Here is a 16361-nt window from a genome sequence, read left to right on the forward strand (position 1 = left end):
GTACATGGTTCAGTTACTAAGGAGGCGGATGCTAACTCCAGAGGAGACATTAGTAGGCACTTCATATTTGATACTGATATTGCATTTTAAGGCCAACATCGGCCAATACCGATATGATGACCGATTAATTGCCCATCCCTAGAGACATGGCATGCTACACAGGCAACGTTAAGAAAGCATTGAAGCAGGGTGCTCGGGTGGCGCCGTGGAAAAAGGTACCTGCCCACCCAGGCGCGCAGCTATAGGGAATGCAGTCACATTAGAGCCTGGAGGGTAAGGAGGCCGGCCACCGCCCCCAGGAAAACAAAGTCAAATATATATATTGTATATATATATATATATTTTGAAATGCCCACCAGTTTGAGAGGAAACTCCATTGGCCCTCTTGGCGCCTGCATTGAGTGCTACGTGATTACCCAATCAGATCAGTTGCTTGACGGCCAGCTGTTTCCTGTTTATATTTTAGCGCCAGGCATGAAGAATCTCTCCTGAGCTGTGAGTGAGCTGTCGACTGATGTCACAGCATGGCTCTGAAACTAATGCCTGATTTCTTTGGTGGACCCAGTTAAAAAAAGAGTTATACAGAAGCAAGTGGGCAACTAGTGTTGATGAGTCTGTGACTCGGAGGAGGAGGAGGAGGAGGACGTCATTTCCATTCAAGGGTAATAGCATTTATACTGTATTGTGTTCTGATGGGGCTGTTGTGGGTGGCCTGTGGTGAAAACCTCGCATTGGGGCCCGGCGGGGGGTCGCGAGTACGCCAGTGTGCCCACCACCGCAGAGTCTGGGGAGTTCGAATCCACCGTGGTGCATCCGGCTTTGCCGAGCGTCTATATAGGAACACAATTGGCCCGTGTTCAGTAGAGGGAAGCCAGGGTGGGTAGGGTAATATTTGTCACTGCACGTACTCCTATGGGCTGGGGATGGGAGGAGTAGGACGGAGGTGCCACTTCCTCCCGGTGGGGGCCCCTCACTGGCAGGTAGATTACAACAGCAGCAGTGACAACACACAGATATATGTGTGGGGACACTCAAACAGTTCCAATAATAACTCCTTACTTACATTTATGTTACATTCTTGCAGTCAAATATTTAATATTTAACACTCCGCCAAGTGTTAGCTGTGCTTACTGTCTAACAACTATGGAAGATAAGGCAGTTGACAAGTCAGGGCACACTTGAAACCCTCTGCAACCTTTTATCACTCTCCTCGCCCAGTGCAAATAAAGGTATACTGTAAATATTTACTGTATATCTGTCAGACTTGATTTTGATTGAGTATGTTTTAGAAAGGAGGGAATATGCTATATATGTGGCTGAAAATCCCTTTCAGCAGCTTATCCATCATATGGTTTACAGCTATAAAATGTTGTATGTTGTTTATTATTTTTGAGTGGTGCTCCTGGAAGAAGCTAAGCTCCAACATCTGGCTTTGCCCGGGACACAAAGCGTGGCCTACATCTGGATTACATCTGGATTACATCTGGCCTACATCTGGATTACATCTGGCCTACATCTGGCCTACATCTGGATTACATCTGGCCTACATCTGGATTACATCTGGATTACATCTGGCCTACATCTGGATTACATCTGGCCTACATCTGGCCTACATCTGGATTACATCTGGCCTACATCTGGATTACATCTGGCCTACATCTGGCCTACATCTGGATTACATCTGGCCTACATCTGGATTACATCTGGCCTACATCTGGACTACATCTGGATTACATCTGGCCTACATCTGGATTACATCTGGCCTACATCTGGCCTACATCTGGATTACATCTGGCCTACATCTGGCCTACATCTGGCCTACATCTGGATTACATCTGGCCTACATCTGGATTACATCTCGCCTACATCTGGATTACATCTGGCCTACATCTGGATTACATCTGGCCTACATCTGGCCTACATCTGGCCTACATCTGGATTACATCTGGTCTACATCTGGCCTACATCTGGCCTACATCTGGATTACATCTGGCCTACATCTGGATTACGTCTGGCCTACATCTGGATTACGTCTGGCCTACATCTGGCCTACATCTGGATTACATCTGGCCTACATCTTGGCACAAAGCGCTCAAAGTTTGTTGTACGCCCAGGGTCACATTGGCCAAGCTTCGGGGGAGGCGTAACTAAATTAACTCATAAATAGCACCGCTCACTTCACACTAGGTGTGATTTTTTTAACATTGTACAGCCCCGTTGCGGCTATCCTCAGCGAATATTCAGGACAGGTGTATAAATGACACATTGCTTTATCAGCATGTGAACACTGGCTTTATAGTTGACCCTGAGGGCCATGATATTAGGATGAAGATGCCATGATAAGAGTTTAATACAATCCATGCTTACCTTGTCTATGTAGATGGGGAGCAGATCTGCCATGACCTTAGAAGTATGGACGCACACCTCTGAAGGCTTCACCACAGCAGCATTACCTGGTACAGGAAAATCACACATTGAACCCATTTAGGCCTAGAGTTATTTATTGCTTTAACTATTGAAAAATAGCAGATATACAAGCTCACAAGCTCGCTCGCTGCAAGCTTGTAGATCTGCTATTTTTGAAAAGTCGTAGACATTTTTGCAAATCTTTGAATATATATGTATATATTTTCAAAGCGAACATTTGTAACTCAAATATTTGCTTCCCTTGAACAAAATATTTTGAGATGGGGGTCCGTGGTCAAATGCATATAATTTTGGGGGTCCTTGACATGAGAACGTTTGAGAACCACTGATTTAGAAGAAGGATTTAGAAGGCATATATAGAATCAGGTCAAAAATATTCAAAGACTTGCACAAAATGTTCTTTAACTCACAGAATTAATGACCTTTCAAAAATAGCAAGCTCACAGCTTGTAGATCCGCTATCTACAAGCTATCTATATCTGCTATCTACAAGATATCTGGAATATCTGAAGTGAATGGGACCCCAAACTTTGTTAGGTGTGTTACAAGACACCTTTACAAACACATTGGTGAAGAAATGTCTTGGTAATAATAGTATATATAGTATAGTTCAATCAATCAATCAATCAATGTTTGCACTCTCTGTTTGTATGTCACCAGCAGAGGGCGCCCAGGTTCTAACCTGGACACAATAACCATTAGGCATGTCCTCATTAGCCTTACATAGCCAGACAATATCACACTATCTCCCTTGTGTGTTAGCAAAGGCAGATAGAGTTTAGCTGTCCTCATCACATCATACCAGGACAGGAAGAGGAATTAGTTCTACTCAGTCAAGACCAGGACAACAAGAGGAAAGGCTATGTGAGGCTTTGGGACTTTTTAAAGCTTAACGTTGTAAACACATAGCAAGACCTACAGCAGACAGCAGTAATATCATTATAGGTCATATTCTCTTTTCATAATAGGCCTATTTATTTTTATTTTTGCTATTAGTCTACTTGCCAGCCCATAGAGCCCCATTGTGAACCCGGACATGTTGAGTACACCAAGGTTTTATGTTATAAATGTTGAGTAAGGGTCCCCAGCATGTAGAAACTGCCGGATGCTAACTTGCATATGTTGAGCAATTTTCACAATTTGCATAATTAGCTTTAATTAGCATAGTCACCTATAATAATGGAAAATATGTCAAAAACTGATTGGCCGATTTGAACAATATTGGAGTGGTTTTGGGGGTTATTGAGGATGCTGAATCCATTTCTGACATTTTCTAAATTTAAAATGGCCGTTTTAAACCGGAAATGGCCATATACCAACTTAAATTGGGATGATTTTGATACTTTTTTGTTGATTTTCCAAATGATGATGTGACTATTTTTGATAGGCTATTGTGGAAGTCATTGTTCTAATAATTAGTGTGGATTGTCTATATTTTGCTTTTGAAATGCAGATAATGTATAAGCATATAAATAACCACATTTATAATTTAATTAATTATCAAAATCAACAAAAAAAGTATCAAAATCATCCCAATTTAAGTTGGTATAGGGCCATTTCCGGTTTAAAACGGCCATTTTGAATTTATAAAATGTCAGAAATGGATTCAGCATCCTCAATAACCCCCAAAACCACTCCAATATTGTTCAAATCGGCCAATCAGTTTTTGACATATTTTCCATTATTATAGGTTACTATAATTAAAGCTAATTATGCAAATTATGAAAATTGCTCAACATATGCAAGTTAGCATCCGGCAGTTTCTACATGCTGGGGACCCTTACTCAACATTTATAACATAAAACCTTGGTGTACTCAATATGCCAGGGTTCACATTCTGGCAAGTGGACTATATCGTTGTGCAGCTGTGAATTAAGTAAGATGACTTCTGGTCTACTGAGCCTGAATAACCCTCCAAGCCAGATCTGATAGCTTTGAACCATATAGTATAAAGTCCAGGCCACAGTAAACAGACACACGCACACTCTAGTCTACAGCATATTTAGACAGTGGCCTTGCCTTGCCTTACCTCACCTCACACAAGCATTCATTATTATAATTTCATTCAAATCAAGCCTTAAATAAATATACTGTGTATGCTGAGATGAGGTGGATCTAATTTGCAAGATTGACAACCACCCACTCCCTGTATACTTTGTTGCACTATATAGCCAGTCTCCAAGCTCTCAACAAGTTGCACTGTGACATGTTTTGAGATTATAATTATATCTGCTATTTTAGAACAAAAAAGGGGGGTTTAGGTTGAAAATGGTTTAAATGGAGGCTAGCTCCAAGGACACTCAATACATTTTTAACTTCAACAAAATAAACTGTTAAATGGAGTTTTACAAGGACAACTTTGTTTTTTTACAACAAGGGTTCATATTTTAGATTGTAATTAGAGAAAAGAAAAAGTGAGTGTTAAAATGTTTTCATTTGCTTCGTTCTATTGTTTTATCGTGTTTACCGTGTTAAAATGTGGGGCATGTGTACGCATGGGGGCATGCGTACAAGTGGCTAAATATGTCTTTTTAGACACAATAAGTCAGCAGTTTCTTTATTGCTATTTACAGTAACACTTCTAGCCCCCATAAGTCACATCCAACCATGAAAGGTTGCGTTGTATCTTGGGAATGGGCTTATTCTGTGTAAAATAACATATTTAGCCACTTGTATGCATGCCCCCAACCACTGAAATAAGAATCTCTAAAACAATAGAAAGAAGTTAATTAAATAATTACTGAATGGGTTCCCAGATTGACTCTATAGACAAGCACAGTTAGAAGGCTCGTTTCGAGATGGAAATTAATAATCTACAAATTCACCAATGTGAATGTTTGGGCCTGGCCTGGGTTAGTAGCCTAATCCTTTTTAGATTAGTACAAGAGGGAAGGTGTGAGACTCGCTCAATGAAAGGACAGGTTTACCTTGGCCTTCGAGCAAGAGATCACTAATAGGAGCAATGAGTTCAGAGTTCAGAAACACGTACACATCCAGGCTCGCGCACACACATGTTCACACACATTTAAATACCATGACATACACTTAAATACCATGTCATCATAATTAGAACAAATGCACACACACAAAACAAACACACACCACACGCACCAACAGGTGGCATTTCTCTGAAGCCAATGTTTTGCCAATAAATATGAAGAAATGACTGGCCAGATAAACGCCAGTGAAATGTACTGTGGCACAAGACTTTATGGATTAGCCTTTGACCCAGTTCCGGCTGTTATAGGCTGAGAGGATAGTTATGCAATAGCATAAAACGGAACTGGTTGTCAATGCCGGTCAAAAGGCAAGACGACTGGAAACAGAATGAAGACCAGAAGAGATAAAGGGGTGAATGCTGACTGCGTTACACTCTGTCACCTACCCCTGTCCCCCTCACCCCTCATTCATTCACTCAAGTCTCCCTCTCTCAGTAACACACTCACACATAGGGGTGTAACCATATAGTAACTGAACCGAAAAATAGATTTTAATTTGCAATGATCTACTATATCGATATGCAAAAGCATATATTGTACTGTTTTGGCTTTGTATCGTATAGGTATCGTTTTTCTATGCAGATAATCGGTATCGAATCGTTTTGCAATGCAAATAATTGATTGTATGGAAAGTAAGTATTTATGCCTTGTATTTAGCAATTTAATAAGTAAAATTCAAAAGAGGGATTTAATTACATTTCCATTCCATATAGCTACTCTTGGTCTATCGATAAATGTGTGTAATCTCTGTGTTCATTTCAAGGCGCGGGTTTGTCCATATGTGGTGAAATGTAATGTATTTGCTAGAGAATCACAGTGTTTACTTAATTACATCCATAATAATAGATATTTCCCTTAAAAACATGCACTATTGACACGTTTCACACAGATTTAATTTCTTTGCTAAATAGTTACTACATCGATTTTAAATCATTGAATCGAATTGTATCGTATCGCCATGAATAAACCAATATTGTCCATGTATCGTATCGTCAACCATGTATCGTGATGCGTATCGTATCGTTGTTAAAATGTATCGTTACCCCCCTACTCACACGCTCACAAAAAGACACAGAAACATACACAGAGTTAAGGCACACTGCTGCGTTTTTTCCGATTTCCGCAGTGTTGCCACGGACTGCCTTGCTCTCTCTCTCTCTCTCTCTCTTTCCTCTCTCTCTCCCTGGCCTCTGGATTTCGGATTTCCAAAACGCAACGAAAACACGCAGTGCAGTGTGCAACCACCTTTAGTCCCATACATAAAACTAAACAGACAGAGAGTCAACTCAACCACAGGAACCCTTGCGTCCCGACTCTGGGCATGTCATGATAGAACATCCTGCGAAAATAGACGACCTACAAGCCCACAACGCGTCACATGAGGTTTATTGATCAGATATCATCAGCGAATAGATTTGGTGTTCAGACCCCCGGCGGGAACCCGGTCAACCAAGGACACACACGCACGCACACACACATAGGCCTGTCACTATTATTACATAATGGACTGATCACAGTTATTTGAAGTTATCGCAATTTTTTTTGCATAATCATCATAATCATTTCCATGCTGAGAAATGTTCATATAGTTTCAAACACTTTCAAAAAGTAGTGGAAACAGCAGATCTACAAGCTCACAACAGATCGCAAGCTCATCGTTGTGAGCTTGTAGATCGGCTATTTATACCATAAATGTATAAAGAATAAAGTGTCAGTGATTCCTTATAGGTTATTGGTCATATCTGCCCTGTGCAACTTCAAAGCCAAACAGAAATTATTCATATGCTCCAGTGTTCAGCGCAGTGTTAATTTTGTTGACTAAGACTAAAACTAAAAATATAAGTCGACTAAGATTTTGATATTTAGTCGACTAAGACGAGACTAGACTAAAACAATTTCAGAAGACTAAACCGGACTAAGACTAAATTGTATTATTTAGTCTTAAGACTAAGGGCGGCTTGCACCAAGAGGGTTTAAATAAATCTTAGTTTAGGGTTAATCATGGTTTTGTTGATCTATGATTTATTTTAAATCGAGGTGTGTTGCACCACTTAAATTTAAGCATTGCTTAACAAATCTGTGATTAAACCCTTAACCTGTGATTAAAACTATAACCTGCGATTAATTCATGGTTTAAGTGTCCTCCATCTTGGATTTGCGATGTAAACACACTGGAATAAACTATTCTCTTGAGCCTAATATCATTAACGTGACTTATATATTTACTTCGGGGAGAATGTGGCCAGGCCTATCACCTTCTATGTTAAGAAGATCGCCTGCAGCCAAAAAATATTTAATTTTATAACGCTCCGTCATACTACGGTGACGCTCGGCTCGCTACAGCGCGGTGCGGTGCGGCGCGGTGATGCGCGACTATCTAGGAACTAGGAAGCAAAGAAATACACCACAGTTTGATAGTTTTGTCAATTATGAAGCGATTTCGAAAATTAAAACGTCTGCATATTGGTTGGGAAGTCCACTTCCATGACAACTGACTGTGTTATGTCCCTGTAAATATTTAATAGTTTGCTATTTTAAAATAGCCAATGTACAAGGAAGACAACAATTATGATGAGATTTTTGTTTTCAACTGTGAAACGCTGTCTGCAGCTTCAGCTTGCCTGTGAGGCTTCCCTCGCAGAAGGGGGACCCCCATTCATGTCAATGGCATGTTTGCATTTAAACCACCTCTACAGCAAGTTTAAAATTAATCCCTTATTGATGTTTAAATCGAAGTTTAAAGTAGTGGTGCAAGAGGATTAACATTAATCCAGGTTTAGAATGAAAAGTAAAACGAAGATTAAAAGGATGGTTTAAAACTAAACCTGATTAATGAAAACTAGGTTTAAGGTTTGGTGCAAGCTGATTAAAATATAAACCTTGATTTAAACCAGTTTAAGGCTTAAACCGTGTTGGTGCAAGCCGCCCTAGGACTAAGACTAAATCAAAAATGTCTGACAAAATTAACACTGATTCAGCGTCAAAAACACAATTAAATCGTTGTCGCAATTATTTGTGTGACAATTAATCATCGCGTAAGATGTCATAATCGTTGACAGCCCTACGCACACACACTAAGTCACGTACCAGCGGCGATGGCTCCGATGAGCGGCTGGATGGTGACGGCCCAGGGGTAGTTCCAGGCCCCGATGATCAGCACCACGCCCAGGGGCTCGGGCTGGATGTACACCGTGTCCGAGATGGTCAGCAGGTTCTTCTCCACGGGCCGTGGCGCCGCCCACTCCTTCACCTTCTTCAGCGCCAGGTTGATCTCCCCCTCCAGGCCCAGGGTCTCGTACAGCTGGGTGCCCACCTCGCTCTGCCCAGGGGAGAGACGGAGAGGGGTGGAGGTACAGTATTAAGGCCCTTTTCCACCGGCAGCGTTAACGTTGACGATAGCCATAAAATATCACAGCGATAATTATGCCTTCACATTGATGTCCGATAAAGTTATCGGACATCAATGTGAAGAGGCGCCAATTAACAGCAGCTCGCGCAGAGCGCACCTCGAGCTGTTTGTCAGAGACCCAGTTCCATATCACTGTGATCTTAACCACATCGTTGTTGATCCTAACGATGTAGTTGTCGGCTATCGTTGTCTTTATCGGTGTTGGGTGGATGCTGCCGATCCACTTCAATTGAAAACCCACTTTTTTAAATCGTTATTGTCATCGTTATCGCTGCCGGTGGAAAAGAGCCTTTAGCCAGGCACATGCACACTAGACATCAAAGGGGGCTTGAGCCCATGCCCTTTATTCCATCTGTAAAAGGTGCCCTCTCCAGACCATGAATGCAGTTTTTACTATGGTGAAAGAAATGCAAATGCCCTCTTTCTTGCCATACATGAAGGAGGCATTCAACTTGAGTGCAGCATCTTATGTTGAAAGAATTGCCCTCTCTGTGTAGGAATCTATGCTGTTACGACACGCCTCCAGTATTGACTTGATTGTGCTTAGTTTAGTGTGGTATCACAAAATAGCCAACCTCCAAAAAATAGCCAACCTCCAAGCTCACCACGCGCGTTGTGAGCTTGGAGGTCTGCTTGGAGGTCTGCTTTTTTCGATATTTCCACCAAAAGGCCCTTTTAGAAATGTTAGCCCCTGCCTCTCAAACAGTCTCTGCACGTCCCTGGTATTAGCGGTGGCAGAATGTTACATCCCCGACATTCTGACAAAGTCTGACTCTGGGCTGCAATCTAAAAGCAGTGGTTTTCAACCTTTGTCATATCAAGCTGAATTATGTATTCGCCATTTGAGCCAATGCAACCATTTGATGAGATTTAGCCTCTCAGACCCAAAACGTAGAATATGTTGTTGCCGTTGGATTCTTGAGAGCATAAAATGAAACCAAATGGACCTATAAGGGTCCCCCACAAAGACCACAGGTAATGAAAATAGCCGATCTACAAGCTTACAACGTCTCAGCAACACAACGCGCTGTGAGCTTGTAGATCTGCTATAGGCCTATTCACAACGTTTAGCACCTATCCTGAAAAGTGCACGGTTAGTCGGTTACGTTTGTCTGTGGGTTTAATAAAGAGCTATATAACCAAGAGCTTGTGACTGAACGAGATGCAAGGGAAAAGGGGCGACACACCTCAAAAACACAAAACTGTGTATGTAAGGTCCACAGACAGAACCCAAGCAGAACTCACAATGGGGCCTTTTCCACCGGCAAAGAACCGGTTCGGGTTGTTTCTCCCGCCTATGGATGAACCAGAGGTGAGCTTTTCCACCGAGAACCGAGTTGGTTCCGAACCGTAAAAGTTGGTTCGCGGCCAGTTCACAAGAACGAACCAAGGTTCCAAGAAAGTTGCCATCCCATAGGCGGGAGAAAGAACCCGAACCGGTTCTTTGCCCGTGGAAAAGGCCTCAATGAGAAGGCAGGACAAACGTTTACAGGTCGAGGCGATCGTAAGCGCATACTTTATTCAGGTCTTTTTTGACGGCATCTGCGATCTCTTTCTGCTTCTCCACAAACAGCCGCTGGAGGTTCTTCAGCTGGCGGATGCGGTACTCCAGAGGCTTGGAGCGGCCGGTCTGGAAGGCTTTCCTCGCCCGCTCCACCGCCTGCTGCTCCTGAGACATCCTGGAGGAGAAGAAAGTACTGTTTATGGCAGTGGTTCTGCTTTGAAATAAAGCGGAAAGAGGAGCACTCATCAGCGTAGTTCAAATGTATAATATTCTAGGGTGCACGGTTTGGGTAAACATATAGAACTTTAAGGCAATAAGGACACCAGCACTCACTTTAGAAGGAATTCTTCAAGATTTATTGAAGGCTTTTCCCCCCAGCAGCTGCACACAAATCCCCTTTTCGACTGCAGCTTTAGCACCACACTACACGACACTACACCGCACCACCACACCACATAAAAATATCTACATTTTCCATTACACAAAGGTACCACTATCGGTAAGAAACAAATTGACCCTTTTAACTGTGATTATAATACAATATAAATTTGTATTACAACTATTCTAATTATAATGCACTATAGTGGATTATAACTGTGATTATAATACACTTTAAAGTATTAATATATGATAATTATAATACACTATAATAGATTATAATAGTGGCTATTACACAATAGAATCTATTATCATATATTACAACTATATCCTGGTGGTCTAAATGAAAAGCCAGTGAGTGATCAGTCATTATGATGTGTTTGGCCCTGTGTGGCCTAGCTCAGACCTACTCTAGATTGGATACTTTTTAGTACCCTGTTTAGTCCTTTACCACTTTCACACCACTCTACCCAGGTCCTTTACAAGGACCTGGGTAGAGTGGTGTGAAAGTGGTACTAAACGTGGTACTAAAAAGTATCCAATCTAGAGTAGGTCTGAGCTAGGCCAAACAGGGCCAAACACTTCATAATGACTGATCACTCACTGACTTTTCATTTAGACCACCAGGATATAGTTGTAATACATGATAATAGATTCTATTGTGTTATAATCACTGTTATAATCTATTATAGTGTATTATAATTATCATAGTAATACATTAATACTTTATAGTGTATTATAATCACAGTTATAATCCATTATAGTGTATTATAATTTAGGATAGTTGTAATACAAATTTATATTGTATTATAATCACAGTTAAAAGGGTCAATTTGTTTCTTACCGATAGGGGTACTTTTGTGTAATGGAAAATGTAGATATTTGTATGTGGTGCGGTGTGGTGTGGTGTGGTGTAGTGTGGTGTGGTGTGGTGCTAAAGCTGCAGTCGAAAAGGGGCTTAGACCCCTGCCCCCAAAAGGAACCTAGAGAGTCCCTGAAATCCATGCACCTTGAGAACCTTTGGTTTATGGAAACTGGAGAGTGGCATTATTCTCCATTCAACACAACAGTGGTGTAAAGTAACTAAGTAGATTTACTTAAATAAGTAAAATGCTGAGGTGTTTTTACTTTACTGGAGTATTTCCAATTTTCAATACTTTTACTTCTACTCCACTGCATCTCAGAGGAAAATATTGTACTTTTACTCCAGTCCATAATTATTTGAAAACTTAAGTTAGTTACTTAGATTATTATTACAAAACATATATTAACCACTTCTGCCATATATAGCCTACATTTTTCGACCATTTGTACACATTTGAAAACTTGAAATTTACTTTTGATACTTTAAGCTTTACTCCAAGTAGGCCTACATATTGAATTCCAGACATTTATTTGTAAGTTGTAACATAGTATGTCTACATTGCAGTATTGATATGCTACTTTTACTTGTAAAATATGAGTAACTACTTGTTCCACCACAGCACCACTAGAAACTGGAGAGTGGGATTATTCTATTATATGATAGACAATGTGCTGTAAACTGACACCTCTTTTATAGGCTATATCGAGCTTCCTCAAGTTAAAACCGTCTTTTGATGCTGTGTCAGTTATTGAAACTATTCAACAATATCGGATTATAACCTACTGTCTAGGCTTGCTGCCAACAACTGCGTTACAACGCATGAACTCATGAAGATGATCGCAGCAAAGTTTGCGGGTCTTAAATAGCTCTTATATCTATGTTATGTATTATGTAAACTATTTCTTGTTATTACAAATATTTCCTTTCCTTATCTGCTAGTAGTGCCAGTAATAACAATGTTCACAGCGAACCGACCTTGGACCCGCCCGCGATATACCGAGCTGCGGGAAAGACGAACACGGGGCAGCCAGACAATATGTTTTAGTTTATATTTCCTTCTTACCTTAATGTTTAATTGTGATTTGTGCCTTGTTGCGATCTTTCCGCCTCGAAAGTGAAATAGCAGCAGGACGTGCAGTGCGGTGGGCTAGGCGAATGATCCTTCAGCACAGCAGCAGATAGAAGCGATACAGGGATAATACAGGCCCGTTAGGTCACTCCCCCGGAGGGGCAGGGCTGCTCTAGTCTATAGTGACTTGCAACAAGCACTGATATGATGAGAGTGACAGCAAAGCAAACTAAATACTGAAGCATATTCTTCCTTGAACTAAATATTGAAGCAAAGTTCTTCCTTGAGTGACAATTTCACCAGCTTGGCTGAAATGCACTTGAATTTACACCAGCGCTTCTCAAACGTTTTCATGTCAAGGACAAGGACCCCCGAATTGACACTTATTAGCCTGTGGACCTCCATTTGAAAAGTCAAGATATGCCAGTGACCCTCGTATAGGCTAATAAGAGAAGATTTTTACAGCTCTAGCAATGATTTTCAACATTTTGATTTCAGGGACCCCCGCTTGGCTACAGACCCCCATGTAATGGCATTTCAATCTCTGGGACCCCAATTTATAGCCTATTGTAAAATCAATGTTCATTTAACTCTGGGAGTTTACAACCAGTGTGGAACCAAATGGACCATTTGGTTCCGTTATTGTACACTCTCAGAGTTACAGACCTTAAGGGTCCATGGTTCCTGTCTATGATTTAGCTGGGAACCCCCTGGAACTCGTCCCCGGACCCCACTTTAAGAACCACTGCTCAGTGACATGCAACAAGCACATGAGAGTGACAGGACAGCAAACTAAATATTGAAGCATATTCTTCCAGGAGTAGACAATTTCACCAGCTTGACTGTCAGTCAATGCGCTTGAAATTTTGTAAATATGTCCCCCCAAATAGTGTGGATTCCTGGTGGCACAACCACATGCCACAAAGACATGCTCCTTCATGGCTAGGATCTGCACGTGTTGGAATCCAACTCCTGCATGGCGTCTTGTCTGTGTGTAACATTCATAGCCTTCTATGAATTGAGTAACAGGATCCCAATAGAAACAAGCCATATAGGCTTTCTTGGGTTTTAAATCCAGACCTTGTATTGAAATGTATATACTTTTCCTGTGCCTTTTTTTCTTATTTTTTTGCAAACTGCTAACAAAGTATTCAATCAATCAATATCCTCTCTCTGTGACCTCCATTTGCTGAAAATACTGCATTGATTTGATTTTGTTTTTTGTTATTATCATGAATTAGTCAGTGCTGCATTTGTCTGAAATATATAATTGGATAGCCTGCTTTTGATAAAGCTTTCACAAGTCATTCTCCATTATTCCATGCCTTTATATCGATATGGAATATTTCAAAAATGGTTAATCTGTCTTGCACGAATGTGTCTCTTCACACTTATTTGCCAAACCTCAGGACTCTGCAATACCCGCCATGCATCCCTGGGTAGCCTAAATAGGCTAGCCTACTATATCTGAACACATAATAATAGAAAAAGTGCTCATCGGAGCACAGGTCTCCGCCAGGTCAAGTAGATTATTGTGGGCCAGCAATGTTCGGAATTCACCAATCAGGAATTCAGGATGGAATAAGAAAAATCTGATGGTTCCATCTTGATCACTTGACATTGACATTGACTTGACACGCCATCACAGGTCATGTGACAATTTAGCAGATACTCTTATCCAGAGCAGCTGGATGTGCAAAATCAACAGATGATGTCACAATCAGGCCTGTGTCAATTATGTGTTCTCAAACGTTTTCATGTCAAGGATATTTAACAATTTCTAAATTATTCTAAATGTTTAGAATATTTTTCCACATCATTTAAAAATCACACCCGTGTGAACTGAGCGGTGGTTGTGTGTGTGTGTGTGTGTGTGTGTGTGCGTGTGTGTGTGCGTGTGTGTGTGTGCGCGTGTGTGTGTGAGAGAGAGAGAGAGAGAGAGAGTATTGCAGTTGATGCTCAGACTAGACTCAAGAGCACCCTCTCTGGTCACTGAGTGGTAGTTCAGGCTACATACACACATACATACACGGATACACGGATACACGGATACACACACGGCCATGCTATGGAGCGGTCTACCACCGCTCAAAAATACCTGGTTGGAATAACGTGTTCCTTCCACTCTCTACGTCCTATACCAGCGAAACTCCACCCTGTCAGGTGAAAAGAAGCCCTGTCATGAAGGAAGCATGTGCTCTGTTCAGGGCTCTCCACAGGTTGGCAGAGGCAGAGTAGTGCCCAATATTACAGCTTTGGCAGTTGGCAGCGGGTGAAAAAAAATAGGTTACAAAATCATGAGAGAATCTTTAGAGAATAGCCAACTTATGCTGAGTTTATATAGTGTGTAGATTTATTATTTGGCATACAGTATTTTGTTCTCAAATCATGGTCCGGTGACCCCCAGGGGCCCTCGAGGGGGTTCCAGGGGGTCCCCAGCCCAAAGTATTAGAAACACAATCATTAACAACACTCATTCACTGCCAGAGTAAATACATAAATAATCCAGCTCCTGCCAGCAAAATCAGCGTTTTCCTTATAGTCCAGGGGAGTTTTTTTCCGCAAAACATATCTAAAAAATTACAGGCAGTTGACCGGCAGGGACTGTGTTAATTATGCCAAATGGTATGTTTGATATCATTGTTATTGTTGAATTGTCACCTTTACAACAAGGTACAGACTGTAAGGATCTGGTATTCGTGGAATGAGCAACACAGCCAAACGTGTGGGTATAGTGCCCCTCCGGTGCACCCGCTTCGAACGTTATCAGAACATAGAATGTCCATTATCAGCCTTTATTAACTGCATAGAATGCGCCCATTATGGCCATATTGCCCATACTGAGGAACTCATTATGTTTTTATCAGACATAGTCTCTGTTGATTATGGTACGTCCCATGGAAAATGCCCATACTCTCGTTCAGGCACTATGTTTTAATCAGACATTCTGTCTGTTGATAATGTAACGTTCTATTACATCACATCGGCCGATATGTCAGTCACGTGACTGCTGTTTTTTTTGTTTCGTTTTTTTCAACACTGCTCCCATAACCTTTATTCTCAGTGTTATATGCAATATTTTACGAAAGTTTCTGCATTATATTGTTCACTGATACAAGACTGACAGTCTTATTATAATTATCTTCAAAATAGCGTTGGTACTTTCTCCCTTTTTAGTCCTTACGTCAACATAAACATTCAGATTTCAAAGATACGGCGTTTGCTCAATAGCCAAGGATGTTACAATTATGGACGGCCCCTCACATGTACGCATAATGTTCCGTGTTGTTTAATAATAATCATTTTTGATCCGATCGGTGGCTTTTAACAACGCGACCCCATCGGCCGTTGGGGTGTATTGCACCTTATAACTCCTATCACTGATCTGATTAAAATGCTTTTTACTAAACAATACAGAATGCACTCGTGCCGAGGTTGGGCCGTATATAATTGTAACATCTGTAGCCCCGGGGAAATAACTCTATATTTGAAATCTGAACGTCTTTGTAGATGTACGGAGGGAGAACGTGCAAAGATTATTTTTTTGAAGATATCACGTTGGGAATGCGATTGATCCCAGGCTGAGACTGACTACTGTATCCGGTTATTTCCACGCGTTACGACGCGTTGGCACAGACAGAGTATTTCCGTATCCTGTCCAGGGCGGAAGTAATGTGTAACGCGAAATTATCACACTCAGACTGAACCAC

The 16361-nt window shown here is 41.2% G+C and overlaps 1 protein-coding gene across 1 annotated transcript in view; it reads right to left on the reverse strand.

The window, feature by feature from the left end:
- LOC308305190 (aldehyde dehydrogenase family 3 member A2-like) overlaps positions 1-12781 on the reverse strand; it is a 28298-nt gene extending 15517 nt beyond the window's left edge. The window contains exons 1-4 of the mRNA XM_080749906.1: positions 12646-12781; positions 10352-10514; positions 8514-8745; positions 2368-2453 (exon numbers count right to left, since the gene is read on the reverse strand). Coding sequence (XP_080606032.1) covers positions 2368-2453; positions 8514-8745; positions 10352-10513 — 480 coding nt within the window. The 5' untranslated portion in view covers position 10514; positions 12646-12781. The remainder of the gene's footprint in view (positions 1-2367; positions 2454-8513; positions 8746-10351; positions 10515-12645) is intronic.
- Between the last annotated feature and the right edge of the window lie 3580 nt (positions 12782-16361).

The sequence above is a fragment of the Nannobrachium achirus genome (assembly GCF_963921795.1).
Source record: "Nannobrachium achirus genome assembly, chromosome: 19".
Classification (NCBI taxonomy): Eukaryota; Metazoa; Chordata; class Actinopteri; order Myctophiformes; family Myctophidae; genus Nannobrachium; species Nannobrachium achirus.